This window comes from Cydia strobilella, chromosome 12 (assembly GCF_947568885.1).
Source record: "Cydia strobilella chromosome 12, ilCydStro3.1, whole genome shotgun sequence".
NCBI lineage: Eukaryota > Metazoa > Arthropoda > Insecta > Lepidoptera > Tortricidae > Cydia > Cydia strobilella.
In genome coordinates, this window is record NC_086052.1 from 14,912,541 (window position 1) to 14,936,010 (window position 23,470).

General features: G+C 36.1%; 1 protein-coding gene across 1 annotated transcript in view; it reads right to left on the minus strand.

The window, feature by feature from the left end:
- Positions 1 to 3,100: 3,100 nt before the first annotated feature.
- The window catches only part of LOC134746249 (alkaline phosphatase-like), a 31,844-nt gene continuing 11,474 nt past the window's right edge, over positions 3,101 to 23,470 (minus strand). Inside the window, exons 2-9 of the mRNA XM_063680581.1 lie at positions 18,648 to 18,724; positions 17,680 to 17,853; positions 13,886 to 14,078; positions 13,201 to 13,364; positions 11,402 to 11,732; positions 6,746 to 6,951; positions 6,027 to 6,135; positions 3,101 to 3,303 (exon numbers count right to left, since the gene is read on the minus strand). Coding sequence (XP_063536651.1) covers positions 3,101 to 3,303; positions 6,027 to 6,135; positions 6,746 to 6,951; positions 11,402 to 11,732; positions 13,201 to 13,364; positions 13,886 to 14,078; positions 17,680 to 17,853; positions 18,648 to 18,724 — 1,457 coding nt within the window. The remainder of the gene's footprint in view (positions 3,304 to 6,026; positions 6,136 to 6,745; positions 6,952 to 11,401; positions 11,733 to 13,200; positions 13,365 to 13,885; positions 14,079 to 17,679; positions 17,854 to 18,647; positions 18,725 to 23,470) is intronic.

Below are 23,470 nucleotides of genomic sequence, written 5' to 3' on the forward strand. Positions count from 1 at the left end.
AACCTTCAAGTTGTTGGTTTGTTATTGTAGCTTACTTATGTAAATAAACTTTGTAACCGTGTTACGTAGAAGGGTGCGGTTTCGTTTGGTGACCGTTTCATGTGGTCGGGTTTGCTCTGGACTGATAGAGGATCAAATGGATATTTCACAAGCAAACAACAAAATACGAAAACATTATGTATATCAATAACAGATTTAAAATCCGTATCTAGCTCCTGAGTTTAATGTTTAAAATCATAATATCGGTATGAAAGATATTAGTGGTACTACTAAAATTTGGGGCTGCGTCAAATATTTTGCTTTCGAAAAGGGTTCGAAAGCAAAATATTTCTTCGTCGAAATATTATTAGTTCGTCGAAAAATCGGGAGCTCGAAAACAATACAAAAGGTAATCACGGTCCATATCGTCGATATAAGTCAAGTGATAGTCCCTCAGTATTGAGGGACCGACTGAAGAAGATAGTCTTACCCCGGTGATAGTCTTATCCCACCAGCCTTAACTAGTTTTCTTAGACCAAACAAAAGAACATTTTTATCAATCAACCAATGAACCACCATTATAGTTTCGCCATGTCCGTCTATCTGTCTGTCTGTCCGAGGTTTTTTTTTTTAATTTTAAGATTATTGTAATGTAATAGACGAAGTGGCTAAATCTTTCGGTTAATGTATAAGTGTATTGTACCATGTAATTGCTTGTTAAGGCTTGTTATTTTAATCTTGCTTAATACCTATACCTTTTCTAGGGATTAAAAGGTATGCCCTTTACCTTCAAGCATTAAATTTGTTTTACTAATTTCCACACAGCGTTTAATAATGTTAAAGATAAACGTGTCCCTCGAATTTAATACCGATAAGCAAATTGTTGAAATTACAATCCAAGTTTTTGAACAACGTTTTTCATAGTACCGTATATAATACAAATTTTGTCACTCACTCATGTCCTAATGTCACAAGTCGCATGCGTTACACGCAATTTTATTGCTTATGACAAAGTATTATACTTAGAATCGTTTAAATTATATGAACATTTAATGATAATGCTTCAGGTAAGTATAAAATTCGTTGTACAATCGTTGATTTTACCGGTCCGTTGTTTTGATTGGACGTTTTAAGTACCTCTCGTTTAATTAGTCCTCAAAAAAGCGCAATTTCAAGGGTTTGTTGACGTGTCCGGCCTCATTGACCTGGTTCTGTGATAATTTACTTACAGGTAGTTTTCCTGAAGATGTATTCCTGTGATCAAATACCTTTTTTTATACTACGTTAGTGGCAAACAAGCATACAACCCGCCTGATTTTAAGCAGTCTCCGTAGCCTATGTACGCCTGCAACTCCAAAGAAGTTACATGCGCGTTGCCGATCCTAACACTCCGCACCCTCGTTGAGCTCTGGCTCACTCACCGGCAGGAACACAACATTTACAGTAATAACATATACTTATCTATGATTGTGAGTAGGGTCTAGCGGTTTTCTGTAAGGTGGAGGTCTTTTATGAGTCGGCAGGCAGATAAATAGAAATAAAGTTAATAGATATAACTCATTTTTGCAAAAGATCCCGACTTCAGAGGGTAATACAATAAAAATTAACGACTCTGGTCTGGTACATCCCGAATCATCCGGACACCTTAATAAATCTATTGATAAACCAACCAACCAACAAGTTTTAAAATTGAGTAAATATTCTTTATTTTACCAATGTGAATACCTAGATATAGGTATATTAACAAAGAAAATGCATAAAACAATTAGGTAGTCTCATATAAAGAACATCGTCTTAATCCTTTTAAATAAAATATACTCGTAATCGTGGAGAAGTAAGTGCCTTTTTTAATTTTCTACTTAATTCTATTTGGTACTACTATCTAAAACTTTTTCTCTTAGGAAAATTGTTATGAGACTTGAATTTGGAGAAAGGTAAATAACAAATAACTTGCTCAAGCTAATGTGTAAACTTTTATCAAACTCTCAGAAAATGTATTTTATTAAGTATAAGCAAAGATAAAGGTGAGCGTCAAGTAAAAGAAAAGAACAGCAGACAATTTACAATATTTTATGTAAGTACCTATATCTAATAGTATTTACAAATAAGTACACTCAAAGTTACCATCATAAATGTAGATATAATATTTTTAATAACAAATATGTACTAAAATTAATCAACAGTTACCACATCCATACATTCACTTTTGATATACCGTCAACCGGGGTGAATAGGGAATACAATTTGTGTATTATACAAAATTCAAGAAATTGTCAAGTAAATCACGTTTTAAGTTTTGTCCCTATTCACCCCAGTCATCCCTATTCACCCCGTCTGACGGTACCCACATATATAATTTCTAATTAATATTACACCTGAGAATATAATTAGAAAAACAAACACAACAATACATTTCACTATCTTTACTACTTTTACTCTTTCCAGCTTAAAAACTACGTCATTTCATTTAGTACACAACATGTTTGATGGTGATTTTTAATAGGGAGTATTACTGCAATGTTCTGCCGCCAGAGTGCAGCACTAGCAACAACTGTAAACCATAGAGTAACCTTATTTATATACTATGCCGTAAACAGTTTTTTGGCAAGTTTTCACACATTATTTGTTACGAATATATATGACTTTGATGCATTAAGGCAGTTTGTTCACTGTTTGTACCAGAGGCGCCCCCTACGCAGAGGTTTGCGCAATATTCCCTATTCATGTTTAACTGCATGATAAATGCTTATTTCTAGATACATATATGTAATGAAAACATACATAATTTCATACAAAATGACCCGGCTGATTGACAGACGATTAATAAAATGATTTTTATATTTTTATTGATTAAATGTCTATTAGAATGACCGCCTCTGACCCAGGGCATAAGCAGGAGCTTGAGCATGATGGTGTTTACAGTATGTCCCTGCTCACTGCTCTGCCTACTCTGCTACTGTAAACGACGCATAAAAAAACCAACAGGCTACGTGTTATACTGATGGCAGGCGTACAGTCAGCTATCGTGCGGGAGGCAGTTCTGCCCGTAGTTGCCCGTGAACAGGTGTGCCCAAGGCCCGCGCGCGAACACCGCGACATCTTCGCCTCCGTGAGTTAGAAACTACGTGTAAGTATACTGATGACAGGCGTGCAGTCCTCCGCCCATGCAGGCCGCATATGCGAGCGCGTGTGGCAGATAGTTCTGTTCGTAGTTGCCCGTGAACAGGTGTGCCCAAGGCCCGCGCGCGAACACCGCGACGTCTTCGCCTCCGTGAGTCTCTCGGGACATCGGGACTAAGGCCGGGTAGGTGTAGTTTGGATTTTCTAGAAAGACAAATAAATAAGTAAATATCATGGGACAATCTTACACAAATCAACCTTGCTAAGCACCATTAGGCTTGTGTTGTGGGTATAACTACTATACTAAGATATATATAAATACTTATATTCATAAAAAATATCCATATCTAACTCAGGAACAAATATTTGTGATAAACATACAAATAAATGCCCTTACTAGAAATCGAACAACGTACCTCTTGCTTCGGCTAACCTAACTACAGACTAGGCTAGGAGGCCGTCGAATATTTCTTTTCACCCCTTTTAACTCATTTTTTTTATTATTTGATCCGCAATCCGCTTAAAATGAATATTATTGTAGGTATATAAATTTTAAACAACTAGCTATTTATTACGACTCTAAGCAAAACCTTTACAAAAATAAATAGATTCCGAATTATTATTATTATCCTATTGGATAATGCAGAAATTTATTATTTTAATTAAAATCCATGACTTTCTCTTAACTCTACCTAATCCTTCCTTGGTTGTTCGAATCCCGGGTTCGGCACTTTTCTTGGCTGTTATAACTTAATTTTGACAGTTGGATCGAGGGGTGAGCATCTGGCTCGAAGCTTGATTAAATGTATGAAGGTTTTGTTGACCTTGAGTTAATAAGACCAAGGATTAGTCAAGACGAAGTGAAATTTGTTTATTTACAAGATACACTCAATTATAATCAGACCATGATAAAATTATCTTCACATACTTGTTTGTTCAATAATTATAAAATAGTATTTGGGCACATAATTCTTTATTTTTTATAAAACGTACAGAAACTCCACGTACGTGGAGAAAGGCCAGGTCAAGAGCACCCTAAACCGGCGAGCGTGTATGAGGAATGTTATGAAAGTGAAGAAAGCGAAAGAGGTATGTCAGGATCGTAGCAAGTGGAAATCCGTGGTCTCTGCCTACCCCTCCGGGAAATAGGCGTGATAATATGTATGTATGTATGTGTTGTATGTGTTTTATAAAACGTTGTTTTTATTTTTTTATTACATACACACACCCATAAATTACAGGATACTTTAACGGATAAAAACGGTATACTCCGTATAATTTTATAATATAGTTTTATTTAGTAAGATCATTTGCCTATGACGGGTTGTTATCAATCATTGGGTAGTGTACCCTTGTTGGTATTTAAATCCATTAACGCAAAAACAAACATTATAACGATCCTGAAAAAATAAACAACCACGGTAATTAGTGCTAGAACCAGGTCAGCTGACATTATTTCCGTTAAAAGATCCCGCGTATGAATATAGTTTGTTTTCATGAGAAGTTTGTGTAGTTTTGCGGGCCTTTTAGTAATTACGATGGAAAAGGGCGTTGAACTTTGCAAATAAGTTTTACATTTCTATATATTAATTCTAGATAAGGATACTTCTATGAGAAATTTATTTGGTTGCCATTTCATATACCTTTCCTTTCTTAGGATTTTACGGATATCGGATAAAGGCTCATATTTATTTAGGAGCTGCGAAGACATATTGTTTGAAGGGATATTACGAATCCGGCTACCACGTGACAGGCGTTCCTTTTAAATAAATATTCTTATTCTTATTCTTATTCTTATTCTTATTCTTATTCTTATTCTTATTCTTATTCTTATTCTTATTCTTATTCTTATTCTTATTCTTATTCTTATTCTTATTCATCTTACCATCAGGTGATCCGTCTGCTCGTTTGCCTCCTATTTCATAAAAAAAAAATATGCTCATGTCAATAATTATTAGCAAATAGCAATAATCTTGAGTGAGTTATACATATCTATGGGTTTTTATTCTATTTTTCTTTCCTTTATACTGTAAGCTTTAATTCGCTTAACATAATATACCTATGTATGTAACATATTTTTTTCAGAATCCAATCAAACTCATGCCCAAAGTTCATTCACGACATCTTCTCATAACTTTAATTACTTTGTGGAAAGTTTAGAATGAATCTCAAACTTGGATTACCTATTGGTTCTCATACGCGAGCGTCAAACTTAGTTCCGTGAAACTTCAATACCGATAAATTTTAAAGTTTTGAAACCTTCTATTTTTTTTTCATTTATTTATTAACACAATTGACAATTATAAATAAAATAGTGGATTACCGCTTTTCCATACAAACTTAGTCCCGTACTTATCCGTATATGTATAGGCGCGAGCGAGGCGCACGGTAATTAATTTACAGGTAGCAAAGTGACGTCAGCGACGTCATAATGACGTAATAATAACGTAATTATGGCTTCACAATGACGTCGCTGACGTCATAATGACGTATAAATCATTCTGATGTACTTTTATGTAATAGGAGGCAAACGGGCAGACGAATCGCCTGATGGTAAACGAGCCATGGACAACTGCAATACCAGAGGGGTAAGTGCGTTGCCGGCATTTAAGATAGGATGATGTCAGTGTACAGTCGGTGCCCTAACATAAGTATCCATATTTCTATACAATACAATTAGTATGGCAACGTGGGTACGTTGGGGCACCGACCGTAGTTTCGAATTCGCCTCATAATAATTGAGCAATAATTGTGTTACCTATAAGTGGAAACTGTTCGGGCTGTTGTGTTATCTCAATTTGTTAAACTGTATGTGTGATTCTGTGCTGTTTGTTATCCTTTGCAATAAAAAATAAAAAAACTCGTGGCTTGGCCTGGCGAAGTTGGTGCTGGTGGTTTGGTGCTGGTTCTTTATTAGATAGACTTACTGAGATCGTCAGACGTAAGGTCGTATCTTTGGGAGTCGTGGCCTTGCTTGTGGCCTGGCCCCGTAGCGTAGCTTAGGGTCGTGAATGGCTGGTGGTCGGATGCGTTTATCTGGAATAAGGTATCACCTATTAATAAATTTTTGTCTTTAACTAATAAGTGTGATGATTTTGATGATATTTGACTGATGATGACGTCGTGGACAGGATTGCAGTATCTGAGACTCTTCTTACATTAGACACCGCCATAAATAGTAGTAAAATTTATTTCTATTATTGTTACACCCTAACTAGCTGTTTATGAAAAATCTAGTTCCTAACAGCTAACTTTAAAGAGCCTTTTGAAGTGCCTAGATCCTAAACGCGAAAGAAGTGGCGCGCAGTTATCTTTAGCCTTTTTTTATTTTTTTAAATTTTACAATATGCAAGTTGGTGCCCTTGGCTGAGCACCATACAAACTAGCTTAGGGAAATCTTAGGAAGGTCTCGCTTGCTCCTACACCTACATAATCAATGCACGGCGCCTCACATACCTTCCCGCCCAGGTAGCATTTACACGTCATTATGACGTCAGCGACGTCACTATGACTTCATAATGACGTCATTATGACGTCGCTGACGTCACTGCTACCTGCGCTTATTTAGCTCGAAATTCTACGAACTGTACAAAGCATTACGATAGGTATAGCAATACTAGGTGATCTTTTAAATCATAATACGAACCCTATTACTGAAACCGAGTATATCGGATCCCCTCTTGCTGTACCCACTGTAAGTCATAGTATGGCTATGGTCTGACGTGACCACCACCAGCGTTTCGTCAGTGTTCACCATCCTGATTGCTGCTTCCACTGCCTTCGCCAGCTCCACAGTCTCGTCCAAGGCTTTTTGAGCTTTGGTCTCGTGGTGGGCGGTGTCTATTCTGCCTCCTGTAATAACAGAAGATAAAGATCGTTTATTTTTCAATTTAGGTTTACTACAATATGCGCTATCAGTGTCGAAAGGAAAAATTACCATCGGTTCTAACGTTACACCGTCAGGAGCAGGACTAGGCCTTTTGACATGGCGATTGTTTCTAAGTGTATGACTGAGTGGTCTAGCCCACTATCCTGTAAAATTGACCGAAGCCTAGCGAAGGTCTACGGTTTGACTCGCGCATTTTGCTTTTGTATGTCCGGATGTTCTCCTCTACAGGTCGCAATTCACAACCGATTCTCGTGAAATTTTGTGACTAAATTCTATGACTTCTAAATAAATAAAATTGAAGAATTCTAAATAAAAAAATTATGTCGATCCGGTTTTTGGAATTTTTTCAAAATGGCGGAGACGTGATAGCTCGCGCCTCAACAAATAGTCGTATCGATATCATAACAGTATTTTCTTTTTAAGGTATGTTTACAGATTAAATGTCGAAAAGTGCAGTAATTTTGTATTGCTGGTTTTGGCGGTATTTAGATGTTTAGTTTTTACTCGAGAATGAGTAGCTGAATTTCGTCAGCTTAGGTAAGCACCGTCGTGGCGTGTTTTGCAAACATTCGGTTTTTTCGTTTGCACTGGGTGGTCCCTGGTTCGATCCCCAGTAATTGTAAGCTGCTACATAACTTTTTGTATTTTGCTTTTTACACTTAAATTTCGTATTGTTTTTTTTTATTTGTTTTTTTATTTCTCTATTTTGAAATTGATTGATCAAGCGCGGGCTAAGCGTATTCATTTCATTTTTAAAAGCTTTTATTTAACTAGCCCTTAAAAATATGTTATATTTTTGTTATTTTGATTTTCTAAAGTGGTTCTGAACGGCGGAGGGTGGTTCTCCTTATTCCGAATTTCATACAATTGTATTTATAGTTTTTGTTTTAAAATACGTAGATTTCTTGCACCATAAACTTTGAGGTTTATGTAGTATAGATTCGTCTGTCTGAGCGGGTTTATGGAGCCAATTATCCAATAATATTATTGAAAAATTCAATAAAAAATTGAGAAAATATTACTTAACGCCTGTTTGTGTAAGTGTCTTTACACTATCCATGTGAAACAACATGGTGAAGTTGTTTAATAATAACAAAGATGTCACTTTAACACAGGTGACCTAACTAAGTAGTACCTACCTAATTTGCTCGATAGGTGGTGACATCGTGAGGTCGAAACGGGCCGATTTTTAGGGTTCAAAAGTGTTATGGCGGGTGGCGGTATATTATGAATGATTTCAATATCAGTGTATCAACGAAAGTAGCCATTACTCGGAACTGCATGTGCTGCTGACATATATGGCGCTGATTCTGCGCTAGAAACGACGCATTCGGAGCTAAAATGACCCGTATTTGCAGTGTTTATTTAATAATTACTCATCAGTCCATTTCGATACAATTGAGTTCATTTGATAGATCTTTTTGAAATATTATTAAAATAAAATATGCGGTATTATAAAAAGCTGGAAAAGAGTTAAAATGTGGCATTTTTACAGGAATTTTACGACTGCGTTTGTTTGAGGCCACCGTGTGCGAAAATTAAGGCATAAATGCTCAAATGCGCTCTAACCTACAGGCTTTACAATATAGAGTCGGGCAAAGCCTGATATTCAGCTTCGCGCGCTTTTTATACATGACTCCTGGGGAGCCTTTTATATTGTAAAGATTACATACGCCCCGCCTGTGGCGCCTTATACACTGTAAGGTCGGGCGAAGCCCTACATTCAAGCGTGCGAAGCGCGCTCTTTCACACAGGCTTCACACTGTAGGGTCAAGCGAAGCCCGACATTCAAAAGCGCGCCTTACGTAAAGGGCGCCTGCGGCGCCTTTTACACTGTAAAGATTACGTACAGGCTTACCTACAACCTTTTCACTGTAAGGTAGGACAAAGCCCAACATTTAAGTCTTACATACAGGGCGCCTGCTTTACGCTATGAGGTCCCTAAGCGGCCCTATGCGGTCTTCGCAATAACTTCCACGCCACGTTTCACGTCAAATCCCTGACACAGCCTATCGAGGAAAACTTTTCCCATACAGTTTGTATGAAATTGAAAACTTTTATTTTTCACATGCTATTTTTTATGCCAATCGATTCCATTCCTATCCAGTATCAATAGTTGCATAGGGTTCAACTAATGGTAATACCTACTAAAAAGCCAAAATTATTTACAAACCTAGAATATATTATGCTGAAGCGATCAACATCAAAATCAAAGTGATTTGTTAAGATTTAGTTAGTGGAAACTGTTTTCTCCCGAAATGGAAATTATATTAAAAAGTACCTATTGTCTGTAGCTATTCTACCCTGTTAAACGTAACAGGACTGATTGGCGAGATAGAAAAATGTGATTAAAATTACACGTTTTCTCCGTAGTAAATGTAAAATTTAGTTACCTACTCAAAAACGTGACTCGCACGCCGACAGCATTAAGCTAACAATAAAAGCGTTTTTGTAGTTATCGGTTGAAGAATTCGCGACACTCAATTGATAATAAGAATAACATACGTTTAACTTGAAAAAGAACGTAAAAAATATTTAAAAAAAATTGGCACCATTGGGTTTGAACCATGTAGGTATCTCAGCTAATATCTGAATATTTTTTTTCAAGAGGTTACGGATGCCACGAGCACATGACAATTAATGTCTGCAAAATATTAGTGCCTTGTCAAAGTCTCAAACAAGAATTTAAATTTAGCTTCTAATCTTTTTTAACAATAAACATTCACTCCGCTGCGCCCTCTAGGTTACTTTACATTACGAATCGACTGATCTTTTGGTGGTTAGTCGGCAGGACAGCCCTAGACACATCCATTTTATCTTAAGCTATGCTCGCGAGGTCTACAGCTCACAGAACCACTATTTTAATGACTTTAAACTCTTGCGTCATATAATTAAGTGCGTTAATAATGTGCGTATATTGGCCAGACAGCGTAGAAGAGAGGATGAAGGAACACAGTAATAGCGGCTGTTAAAAATCTCCAAGTACAACACAAATCCGCAATAGCAGCAGCTGTGTTGGCAAGCCCAACAGAACCTAATATATATTAATTCCTTTTTACAGTCAGTGCTCTGTTCTTTTTACTTTCTATTTCGGTTACCATGTAAACGGGATAACAAATCCTTCACAATTCACCTTAGGTGCTTTTATAAGTATTGTGCCTTATTAAAATACATATATAATTATTGTGACCACAAGACGGACTTTCTTTCCTCGCCTTCCACCATCTGAACCAGCCATTCCGCCGCTGATTATTATTACTAGCTGACTACTGAAACTAATCGCTGGATTGAGCTACACAAACCCAAAATCCTCTCCACCAAGCGTCACTATTATCCTCGGATCGTAAAAGCTATCGAAATAAAATAAATCCACCCGAAAATTTTCAACAGGGAACTTATGAGGACTTATCAGATATTGAAACCAAGGGATTTATCTTCGGACCAGTGTGCGGATATTGTTAGTGTTGCGTGTCGTGCCGTGGGCAATAAACATTAAACAGAAACGGGTATAACTACATTTATTTGTCTACCCCGAACATTTATATAAACTTATGTCGGGTAGTTTAGTGTTTTTTATCAATATCTCGATTGACATTTTGCTGGGACATCAGTCTTCCGTGACCACAGTGTAACCTAGCTGAAACGTCGGAAAAAAGGTAAAATAATGAATTTTAATCCAATCAGATTGTTATACTGTAGGGCTAAGATGGTCGGATCTTTATCATTTGTCACCATGCCTGTCACGTTCTAACAAATAGGTAAGTGCGAAAGTGACGCATGGCATGATAGGTGATAAAAATGCTACCATGATACTGCTGCTGATCTCGCGCCGATCACTACTGCTAAGTCAGGACTAGGCCTTTTGCGATTGTTTCTAAGTGTATGACTGAGGGGTCTAGCCCACTATCCTGTATAATTTAATAACATTTTATATTTATACCGTAATAAACAAACGTTTAACATTCCACATATTTGTTTTATAAAAGGGAAAAATTATTAACTAAAAAAACACCCAGCACTTAAGTTTAATAGTTATTAAACACTGCTTATGAAGTTTTATTTATTAGCGGTCCGCTTTGCATTATTTTATTACCTAACTAGATGAAGGAAACTAGGTATTTCTTAATTTTGAGAAACTAGCACATCCCGTGTATAAAATTTATGACATGAGTTATACTTATGTATGTACAGCGTAGTATCTAGCTAGAAATTTACTGAAGATTGTGAGATTTCTAACAATACCGGCAATGAAAAAAATCATAGCGGTGGTAAGTAATTAAGCCTGAAACCATTTGTAGTATAAATCCATAAGTAAAAATGATTTGTTTGATACATTAATGATTTATTTCTTAGATATTATAATTATATATTATCCGAGTACTTATCATATTTATAATAACATTACCAACATACCTTCAACAAACAGGAAGAACCCATTCTCATTATTGGCCAGTATCTGTATAGCTTTCTGTGTCATCTCCGCCAAGCTCGGGTCGTCCTCATCAGCTTCCAAATGGTACGGCATATGACTCGGTGAAAACAGCCCAAGCACACTATCCACACTAGGGTTAATATTGAAAAGTCCTTTCTTTGTGTAAACGTATTTCGCGTTGTGTCCGAGATTCTTTTTCGTGTCGAGCCATTCGGCAATGAGGTCGTTGCCATCTTTTCTGTAACCAACGTGGCCTTCAACGTCCTTTTTGGTGTAGGGGAGGAAGTTTTGCCGCCCGCCGCCTAGGACTACCTGAAATTTAATGTTTTATGATCAAAGTTAGTGTTTATATAAAAGAATATTTCGAAGAAGGAGGGCGTTCTGTATTCGGTTGCGACTTTTTTTTAAATATACCTATTACCATTGGCATGACTTCAAACATATCAGTTAATATACTTAAATATGATAATAGTTTATTTTATCCTTTGAGAAGTCGGTTTTCTTTTTTAGGGTCGGTAAAAACGATCCCTATTACTAAGACTCCACTGTCCGTCTGTTTGTCTGTCACCAGGCTGTATCTCATGAACCGTGATAGCTAGACAGTTAAAATTTTCACAGATGATGTATTTCTGTTGTTGTTGTTAGATACATTTATTCTAAGATATCAGCCTCCCGTCAGTAGAATGTCAAAATAATGTTTAGTTTGTCTAATTTAGCCGTTTTCCTATGAAGCAGCTAGGGAATAATTGGAAAGTTTCCATGAAAAAATAAATAACGAAGCTGAGTGACAAGAGCGTCGACCTATCTAAAACGAGCGGTGCGTCACTATGTAATTGCTATTGCTTCAAACTACTATATATGTTTTTCGTAGGATCTGGTTGTTTAGGACTTAGTTAAACTAATAAACGAGGACCAAGCAAATAATAATGGACATAATAAAGCATTAAAAGTTCGATGAACCTGAAAAAAACGGCACTTCGCTTTAAAAAAAAATGCCTAATGCTGAGATTAGTTGGTACATTTTAAACCTTACGCTGAGAGCTGCTGTTATGATTATCACAAATATTATAAATTTCTTTAAAATCGGTTATAAAAGAAAAACAAATGAAGAATTACTTCAGGTGTGGGCTGAGTCCAAATAGGAAATAAATTCAAACGCATGCGTTATCACATCGATACACTTAACTGAACAAGTATAATTTTTTACAACAACAACAACAAGTATGTTTAGTTATGGGTATCGATGAGTTGGCCTCCTACCGCCGATTAACTGAAAGTATCGGGAATCAATGTTATATTCACCTATCACCTATCTAACTATATACTTACCTACATCAATGTTCTTACCAACTTTTTCTCTCACTAGCTGCGTGACTATGTCTTGACAGCGAGGCCCGTATCTCATCGCATACCGCATCGGCCTCCCAACGCCGATTAGCTAACTGTATGCGAATGAAGATGATTTATGTCAATGTTCTTCCCAACTTTTACTCTCAAAAGTTGCGTAGCTATTTGTCATCATAGCAAGATCCGTACCACAAGTATGTCTGTGTCGTACACGAAGGCATGTGTCGGACTTCTGGCGCCGATTAGTTAGGTTAGCGTATAAAATACAGATTCACCAATACTTACATCCATGTTCTTTCCGACTATTCTCTCACTAGCTGCGTAGCTACGTCTTCACAGCAGGGCCCGTATCTCAGAACGTCTGTTTCAGCCTATCAACGCCTGACAACGCCTGTCTGTCGTGTGTCGTGTGTGAGTGTACTCTAAGACTTACATCAATATTCTTCCCTACTTTCCCTCTCACGAGCTGCGTGGCTATGTCCTCGCAGCGAGGCCCGTACCTCGGCAGGTCTGTGTCGGCCTCCCAACGCCGGTCGGCGGAGTGCGCGTATGAGGCTGCTGGGGTTGCATGTGTTACACGCGTTGTGGTGACAACCCCTAAAAAAACATCATTATCGAATTAAAACTAGACTGAAAATACTTGGATCAGAATTATTTATGCTTTTTTTTGTTAAATCATACATTTGGAAAGTTTATTAAATAAGAAACAATCAAAGCAATCAATAACTAAAGCACAATCTAGTTATTCCTTTTTATGTTTTAATAATCATTCAATCAATAAAACTAATTTTTAATACCTTTTTTATAGGAGTGCATCAATTATAACTAAATAAAAATGTTTAGAAGAAGAAATTGCCTTGCGAAATATTGTATAATTTAATTAATTCATAATTAAAGACTCACCTTACTCCTAACCATAATTGCTACCTCAGAAAAAAACAAAGACACTTAATTAGGCTAAAATGTAAACCATGTTTAAGTCAGATCGTACCTACAATTTGTCATTTTTTTAAAAGGGCCTCGCAAATTTTATTTAACTTTTACTAACGGTCAAGAAATTTGATTTCTTTGTGACTTTGAATTTTTACTATCAAACTGGTTGGCTGGAATTTATGTACCTGTGCTTTTCCCAGCCTTCTGTGCCCAGTCCATGAGCCCCGTCACCGAATGGTTCCCAGACAACTGCCCAATACAGTCCCCCCGTTTGACGGCGGCGCTGAGACCCACAGTCCCACTGTTGGCCTTCACGCCGGACAGGTAGGCTGTCCCGCTACATGCGGAGTCCGCTACGTTGTGGTCAACGCAGTATGTCTGGAGTTAAAATTAAATTATTTATTACTAGGGCTTTTCTGTATCCGTACTTAATCCATACTTAATGTTATAAATGCGAAAGTGTGTCTGTCTGTTTGCCTGTTACCTCTTCACGCTTATACCGCTGAACGGATTTAGTTTAAATTTGGCATAGAGATAGTTTGAGTCCCGGGGAAGGACATAGGATGATAGTTTTTATGTCGGAAGTCATCCCTAAACAGAGTTAAAAGCTTTCCACCCCGGAAATGAGAAAATTAATGATTTGCCTATTAATTGGTGTAAGCATATTATGCTTAAAATTATTGCCATTAGATTTTATCCTGGCGCTATACTTAGGTACTCTAACTGCTAGAACTAATTCTACGCAGACGAAGTCGCGGGCAAAAGCTAAAATTATAAATGCGAAAGTGTGCTTGTCTGTTACCTCTTCACGCTTAAACTGCTAAACCGATTTAGTTGAAATTTGGTATAGAGCTAGTTTGAGTCCTGGGGAAGGACATAAGATACTTTTTATCCCAATTTTCACCCCTTCAGGGGGTGAAAAGGGGGGTGGAAATTTGTAGGAAAAATAATGGGAGTGGGAGTAGAAGTGGAACTGGAACTGGAACCCAAATTAATAATTCCACGCAGACGAAGTCGCGGGCAAAAGCTAGTAATCATTATAAATGCGAAAGTAACTCTGTCGGTCTGTCTGTTAGCTCTTCATGCTTAAACCGCTGAACCGATTTAAATGAAATTTGGTGTGGAGACAGTTTGAGACCAGAGTTTTTTCAGAGTTGAGTTTTTATCAATCATTATATTCATAATCATTATCCCACGCGGATAAAGTCGCGGGCAGAAGCTAGTGTGTCACAAATCACGATGAAAGGATTTTCTTTGTTGTTGATATTCTTTACGCAATTGTTTAAGTATGTGTATTAACCAGCTATTGAAAATGTTTTAATTTTTAACACCATCATATGACGGCATCAGATACAGATGTGATGTAATTTTTACGACATACCTACAACGAATTAACTAAATGACTTGACGTGAACATTTGTAACTCTTCAGGTTGATACAGAAAAGATTTTACGATAATAATCATGAAGATCATATACAGGATGGCTAAAAAATAACTGCATTCCCGTTGCCAGGGAAGTTTTGGGATTATACTGAGCAACTTTTACTATGGGACCGACCACGAAATACAAATATGTGTTTCCTAGCTTACATAAGTGCTTAATCAAAGGGTTTAATTACATATGTATGAACATGACCCAATTCGATCGGGACACGTGATACAAATTGGTGAATGCATGGTCCCACTAGTAAACTTAGCAATTACATCGAGAGGGTTTTTCATTAGGGATTAACTTGGAGGCATATTCAAACAATTAATATATGATACAAATACAATGTCCTTAGCCATTGGAAAAAGCCAAAATGTACATATGCATTAGGGTATTTAGAATCAGTATACAAAGTATCATAACAACCGGTGTAGCGCTTATGAAGAAATTAACAAATTACGATTTTTTACTTTGGAGCAGCCTGTACCTATGTGTTAATAGCTCCTGAGGTAATAAATCGTATGAAACCTTCTTCGACCTTATTGATTATCTTTTTATTTATGACATTAATAAGATTCACAAATGTCATAATTGGCGCACATTTTAGAATAAATTGTCAAAAATACTGCCAATGATTAATAAAATAATAATAAAAATAAATAATGAAATAGTGATTAATGAACACATTCGAAAATAGTTAAAACAATCGTGATCAGTAAAGCCGTTTTTGAGTTATCGCTAAAAGTCTTTCCTTCTTATTTTCTTTAAAAGCCTGGCAACCCTTATTTGTGACCGGATTTTTGCAGGCAACCCTATACCATTGTTTTCGCAATAAAATTACCATTATTTTGATATATAATTCAAGCGTCAGACAGATGGGTGCAATTATCGATTTTAACTCACCTGTTTAAACACGGCAACCTCATAATAGTGACCGGAAAAACATAGGCAACCTAATTTATTCATGTTGTAGAAGTTGAATACTTTCCATTGGAACTTATTCTGTTCGTCAGACAAATCGGTGAAATTTGAAGAAAAAAAATATTTTCAAAAATTTATTAAAAATAGCCTTGACCATATTTCTTTATGTTTATTATTTATTTATATTATTTATTTATTTATGTTTAGGAACATATTTTCTTTCATAAAATATAAGTTTCATCCGTCAGACGTATCGGTGAAGGTCGATCATATATAACGTATCTTAGACTATACGTGGGATTTCAGGGTTTGTCCAATGGCTAAGGTCAACCTGTATACTGTTTATTATATGTAGCACGGGCAGATTTTCGCAACTCTACGACTGGCGCCTATTTTGCGTGAAGAATATACTGTTTACTGGTCCAAATCTGCCTGTTAATGCATGTAGTCATTCTCAAATAGATAGTGACAGCCAAAGTGGCCATTCGGCTGTATTATTTACAACAACACAACTTTGTTATATAGGAATAAGGATGTGTATCGCACATTTGGCCACTTTGGTTGCAACTTTGATGCTGACTAAAAGCGCTTTGGACTGGCCACGACGCACGCGAAGTATGGTACCAATTTTATGGATATACCTATATATACCGTTAACCGGGGCGAACAGGGATGGCGGGGGTTTTACTTGACAATTGCTTAAATACTACCAAAACAAATTGTATCATACAAAGTCTACTCTTATTTTCAATAGCATGATACAATTTGTGTAGGTAGTTTTTAAGAAAATCACCGGTTAATCTCATTCCAACTTTAATCGCTATTCACCTCCGTCATCCCTATTCACCCCGGTTGACGGTATGTTAATTTCTAGACGCATAGTAAATTCGTAAAAATATGTTTACTATATTATTGTATCGTTTGATAAAAACACTACATAAGTACCATAACATCTCTCGTTTTTAAGGATGTTGCTACTATTCGTAACTACATATAAGTAAGTGCGCGCGTGCATCCCTGAGATTGAAAAGATGGTATTTTATTTTATAAATCTGAATTGGTATATGCTTCCAGAATACTCTTGTGTAGATTATCTAGTAAGGACATATTATTCAAGCAAATATGAATTTTATTAATCTGTACCAAGGTTTAAAATGAAATAGCAAGGTATGATTACGAGCGTAATTAATTGCGACGATTAATACCGTGTAACTCAGTAAAATAATGCTTGTCTCATATTTAGTAGGATAATTTGATCCTTTGATATATACCTCTATGGTTTCTTTATGAGGTCACACAGGTAAAAAAAAAACGGGGAATTTCGTTGCTAAGCTCGTAAAGGTAAAATATAAGCTCGTAAAGGCTCTCTTGATTGTTCATAAATTGATGAAGAAGTTGATTTCATCCACAAGATTTTGAATGATCAAAATTTAATGACGTTCATTTGGTTTTGATTTAGTTGGATGTGCACAGTGACAGTATAGAAGATTTTAATGTACCTTTTGTTTGTATTTAATTTAAATTTAATTCTAAAATACAATTGTAATTTTAAATATTATATTATGATGTTATTTTGACTGAGAACCATTGTAAAATATGTGATTCAATAGATGGTATAGAAGGATTACCTTAGATAACCCAGTGTATGGGAACATCTCGAAGCTCAACTTGATCTCTTCCCCTAGGTGGCCATACTTTTGCCCCAGGTACGCCCTGGTAGCAGCTAGTGTAGTCACACTCATGCCGTCGCCCAGGAATAGAATCACGTTCTTTGCTACGTTGGTGTTGAGTGGCGTTGAGAGCTGGAATAATCAAGAAATGGCATTTAACCCTGAACTTCGTGCCCAATGTGCATTACAATGTACACTCCGTTTCAATCTAATTAGAACCTTTCATAAACCAAATAAGGTAGCATTTTTGGTTATCAAACAAAATTCATACCTATTTATTATACAAAGAGGTTCGATTTTGTACCTATTTATGGTGGGCCTTACGAGGTTAAATGCATACAAAATACCCAAAGCATTGAGTTTTAGCCTCCTCCTTCATGCTTAATATTTAATTTTTTTGTAAGTGTGGGGCGTAAGCTGTAATAAATAATTGCCCTAACGATTCTGCTTAACAAAAAATGCAAAAAGAGAATCGAAATGTATGTTGTTTCTAGTTTTTCGTATATTTTGCGAAATTAAAGGTCTTATTGTCTTTACTGAGGTAAACATAGTCACCAAATCAAACAACTTATTGTGTGACAAAGCGACTTATTGTGTGTCTTGTCAAATAATGTATTTCATGATAGATACCTATCGTACCAATGCTCAAAATTACACACCATACCCAGCGTTGCCTGGTTTAAAAAATGTGATTCTCTATTGATAAAGAAACCTTTCTGCCTCCTTAATTCTTCCTTTTCTTCCCAGTTGTTTGAGCAACTGCTTATCGGTGTCAAAATTAAGGAAAGATGACCAGTCAATATTTTGTCATTGTTGGAAATACTTAGTGATTAAATTCCATTTTTATAAATTCCCACACTGGGCTTAACTATTTTAAATTATGATTCGTATTATATTAGGTATAACGAATTTAACTAAGTATTTACCTTTGACCGCAACGTCCATTGTGCCTGTTGCCTCCAGTGGTACTTGTTTTTTTCATCGAAGTCTTTATTTGTGTTACCTGAAATAAATAATTACCGTACATAAAAAAGAGTGTGTTATCTAAACGGGGCATCGAGAGAAGACTACATTTTATTGCAGTCGTAATGAGTCACTGAGCGGATTTTGTAAAAAAAAACCTGAAATGTCAACTAGATCAAGAGTCAATAAAATACAATACAATACAAATACTCTTTATTGCTCACCTCAATAAAATAAAACAATACAAAAGAAAACAGAAACTATAAACAACAGGCTTCTTATTGCTATAAAGTGATCTCTTCCAGACAATTTAATCTTCTGTGATAAATGCAACTATGGGATTATTACGTCTATTTGAGTTCTTTTTAGGGTTCCGTACCCAAAGGGTAAAAACGGGACTCTATTACTAAGACTCCTTCCACTGTCCGTCTGTCCGTCTGTCTGTCTGTCCGTCTGTCTGTCTATCACCAGGCTGTATCTCATGAACCGTGATAGACAGTTGTAATTTTCACAGATCTTAGCTGATACTGATTCTAAAAAACAAAAAAGCAAAACTACTTTTTTACATTTTCTGGATTCGGTATAAGTCATTTTAGAAATTTAGTCACGCCTATCATGACTGATTACAGTTTTTGACAAAGTATTTTTAAACTCCAAACGGAGTTAAAAGGAACCATTCCGTTTTATAAATCATCAACTTCAGCTGTCAATTTGATTACCTTTATTATGTTTCTGAATTTTAAAGGCTATAACCATAAAGACAATAAGTACTATCTAGGCTGACTTAATTGTCGAGTGATTCGTCATTCAATTTGTGTTAGTAAAATTCCAGTCTTTTGAGTCTTAATTTGAAGAACTGGACTCGATGTCACGAGACTGCACCAAATCCCCAGGGGCCAATTCAACGGAGCCACGCCGTTTTGTCGTATAAATAGTGTTTATATAGTTTTAATTTTATATAATACATATATGTATGTTAGTGTAATGTATTTGTAATATGGGCCTTGTTGTCTGATTTAAATTTTAAATAAATAAATAAATAAAAAACTTCCGAGTTTTAAGTCCTGAGTCGAGCCCTTTATTATGCAAAAAAGTGGGAATTCTTAGAAAATAACTCATTCAGTCTCTACAAAAGACTCGGGTCTCTAATAAGTTGAAAATAACACAAGTTTCGACCAATTATAAGTCTGAAAAACGGAGTCCAGTCTTATAGCAGAGGACTCAAAAGATTCCAAACCAACACTACAGTCAATTAGCTTTATAATCAAATGATCATCATATTTATATTTCGTGAACTTTATCGCAAATACGTAAGGTTCACAGTCGGTTATGAGTGTAGAGTTTATAATTACGTGTAAAAGTTACTTTTAAATTCACTAAATTAAGCAATGACTAAACATGCGATATGATAATTTTGTGTTAGTTAAATTTTAATCAAGCAAAAGTTAGCCTTCAAAGAATCTTACTTAGTTCCAAGTACTTAATAAGAATCTGACGTGACGAATTAGAAGCGTTTTATCCAACGCGTTTTAGCGTAATAGTTGTGACCACGATTACATGACTATAATGGAGGTGCAATGAGCAAACACTCTTTCGTTTTAGTTAAGTCAGCATCAAAAGTAGCGAATCAATATCTATCATACGCTTAAGGGAAAGGGGCGGCGACCCTCGCTCTGGTTCTTTCCTCGTCCAAAAGATATCCCTGGCCATTCAGCGAGGTAATGCCGCCAGTATTTTTGGCACATTTGGTCCGGGGGATAATCAGAGTGGGGAGTAATATTGTATTTGTTTTAATTTAGTTTTACTTTTTTGCATCTATCATACTCAAATAGCATATAAAATCGATATATCTCTCTATATATGTAAATCACTTAGACTGTAACACATACTTTTAAACGGGAACTAGGTCATAATCATCATCATCATCATATCAGCCGATAGACATCCACTGCTGGACATAGGCCTCCTTCAAGGCTCGCCACTCCGACCGATCCTGTGCCGCTCGCATCCATCGAATTCCCGCACCGGGAACTAGGTATTTTTTATTTATTCTTTATTCAGTTGTATAGGTAGTCATGTTCATGATACAGTAAGGTATTACAAGCATAAAAAGGTAGGTACATGACACCCTGTAAGGGCACACAATATTATTGTCCTTAAGACTAAAAACATATATATATATATATATATATAATAAGCGACAATAAGTACCCTTTTGGTTTTGATATAAAGAGATGTAGGTATCTCTATTTGAAAAAGTTATCCAGGGTGACAGATAGTTTTGGCGCGTTGCTTCATATACAATAAGTTAACTAACTATCATTTCTTATATAGGGTATCTGCTATAGTTATTGGCCACTAAATAATTGGCCTCTCTTAACAATAAGACTTCTATTGGCCTATTTCTTTCTGATTTGTTAGGAGTGGCCAATTACTATCTAGTGGCCAATAACTACAGCAGTCAGGATGAGTGTTAAAAAGGAATCCTCTAGTGCATGTCATATGGGGTCCAGATTAGTTTATAAGTTAGTATAGGTTTAACTAAAATAGGCTTAAGGGAATGTACACTAACACTATGGACATGGTCTGAAAATGAAAATTAAATATCTTATACAATTTACTCTATATACAATTATAATATATATATACCGGGTGTTTTCTGTAACAGGAACATTAAATTAAACTGTAGATGTACTTCTCAAACTGACCAACATTTGTTCTGCAACATCTAAAAATAACTTGTGTTTTGATTTTCATTACACTTCTTAGTCAATTTGTGTATGAATGTCCCTTAAATATTTATTTATTTATTTATTATATTATTTTTTACTTTAATAGCTGTCAATAGAGTTGAATATTATAACTGCCATATATGGCTTCGTATGTACTAGAAGTTTAAGCAACCTCAAACTGGGCTAACAAATATGGAGAAGATTAAAACGATATAGGAAATTATTACTGAACTTGAAGCGATCACACGATGAAGCAAAAATAATCGCTACAACACAACATCGTAAACATGAAAGAATCGCGAGTAAACAAAATAATATGATTACAAAAGTTTATCGACGGCGACACGTGACATCAGATATATTGTCGTTCGCCCCAGTTCCGGGCGCAAAGTTGTCATTGGCCAGCGATCGCGAGAGTTACCATCTCGTGCAAACCAGTATAACTTGACCATGAGATCAGAGATATCTATTTGTGATCGCGGAGTGTGCAAATTACCGCTTAATTTGAGCCATTGAGTCGTCTACATTATGTGCGAGAATAGAACTGCAATGTTTAGCTTCATGTTTCCAATATTTCTCAAGTGTAGGCGAGTTTAGGCTTCAGGCGCAGTCAAGTGTGGTTTTTACGAATTCGTTAATAATTAGGAAGGCTAGACTATACTGCCTGTACTGTTATATTACTGCACCCAAAGACTGTGCCCTGTTTATCAAAAGCTTGTAACTTGTAATACAAGTGGAAGTCCCTTTCTATAACAAAAGCTGACAAAAAGTGACATCCGCTTGTATTACAAGTTACAAGCTTTTGAGAAACAGGACACAGATGTCCAAACCAGACTACTTAGTTCTAACGGAATTTAGCAGTTAAAGTAGATTTCAACACAGTTGAATGTTTTTTTTAAATAAACATTTGAGGTGTACTCGGGTAATTTCGGAAATTGGTTAATCTCGAACATCATTTATTTTCACTAGACTTATATTGACCGGGATATAGACCGTGATTACCTTTTGTATTATTTGTGAGCTCCCGATATTTCGAGTGTGAACGCGACTGGACCAACAAGTGTGAATGCGACCGTTGGTAACGTTGAAAGTGAACGCAGCCGACGCGCAAGAATGAGGGTAGACAGAGCGCTGTCTACACAACTTTGACACCTACCCGCTATCTTCAGTCACCTGTGAACATGATGCATGTAACTGCGTCGAAATATCGGGAGCTCACAAATAATACAAAAGGTAATCACGGTCTATATCCCGGTCAATATAAGTCTAGTGAAACTAACCGTGAATCATTCAAAACTAATCATTTATTTTGCGGAATCCGTTGTAATAAAAGTTCCTTTTCGGAACTATCTGCAACATTTTTAGTGTTTTTTTCCTTTCGAAACTATCCGAATACGGATAAAAAGAAAAGAAAGATTATAGTAGGTAAAATTATTATTTTAGAAAATGGATTGTTAAAAAACCGCCTATTTTTGGGAGGTTTTTCATCTTTCCCATTTTATTGGTTCGCACAAGTCCATCGGCGAGCGCTCGGTACCCATTGATAACAACAGTCCGCTCTGAAAAAACTGACCAGGGTTCCGTGCAAATTTATAGGTAAGTCACAAAAATCTAATATCTAAGTATTATTTAGGATTACTCAAATACGATGTTACACGTCTTTGAAGTAGATTTTTTAAAATTATTTAGGTATTCAGTTTAAAATTTCTGATAATTTTTCTACAATATATTTGGAAATATGTTGTAAAAGTTAGTGGAAGGGAGAGAAATTTTGTGAAAAGTGTTGTCAAAAGTTATAATACCTACAGGGGCCCGTTTCACAAAAAACTTGTAACTTGTAATACAAGTGGATGTCACTTTTTGACAGCTTTTGTTAGAAAGAGACTTCCACTTGTATGTAATTACAAGTTACAAGCTTTTGAGAAACGGGCCCCTGACAGATATGGGCGTGATGGTGATCACACTATACTGCCCTTCGACGCATAACATCAGAAAACCAGTTTGAATTTGGAATTTATTGCGTTAGAATACGATAAACGATTGAAACAAATATT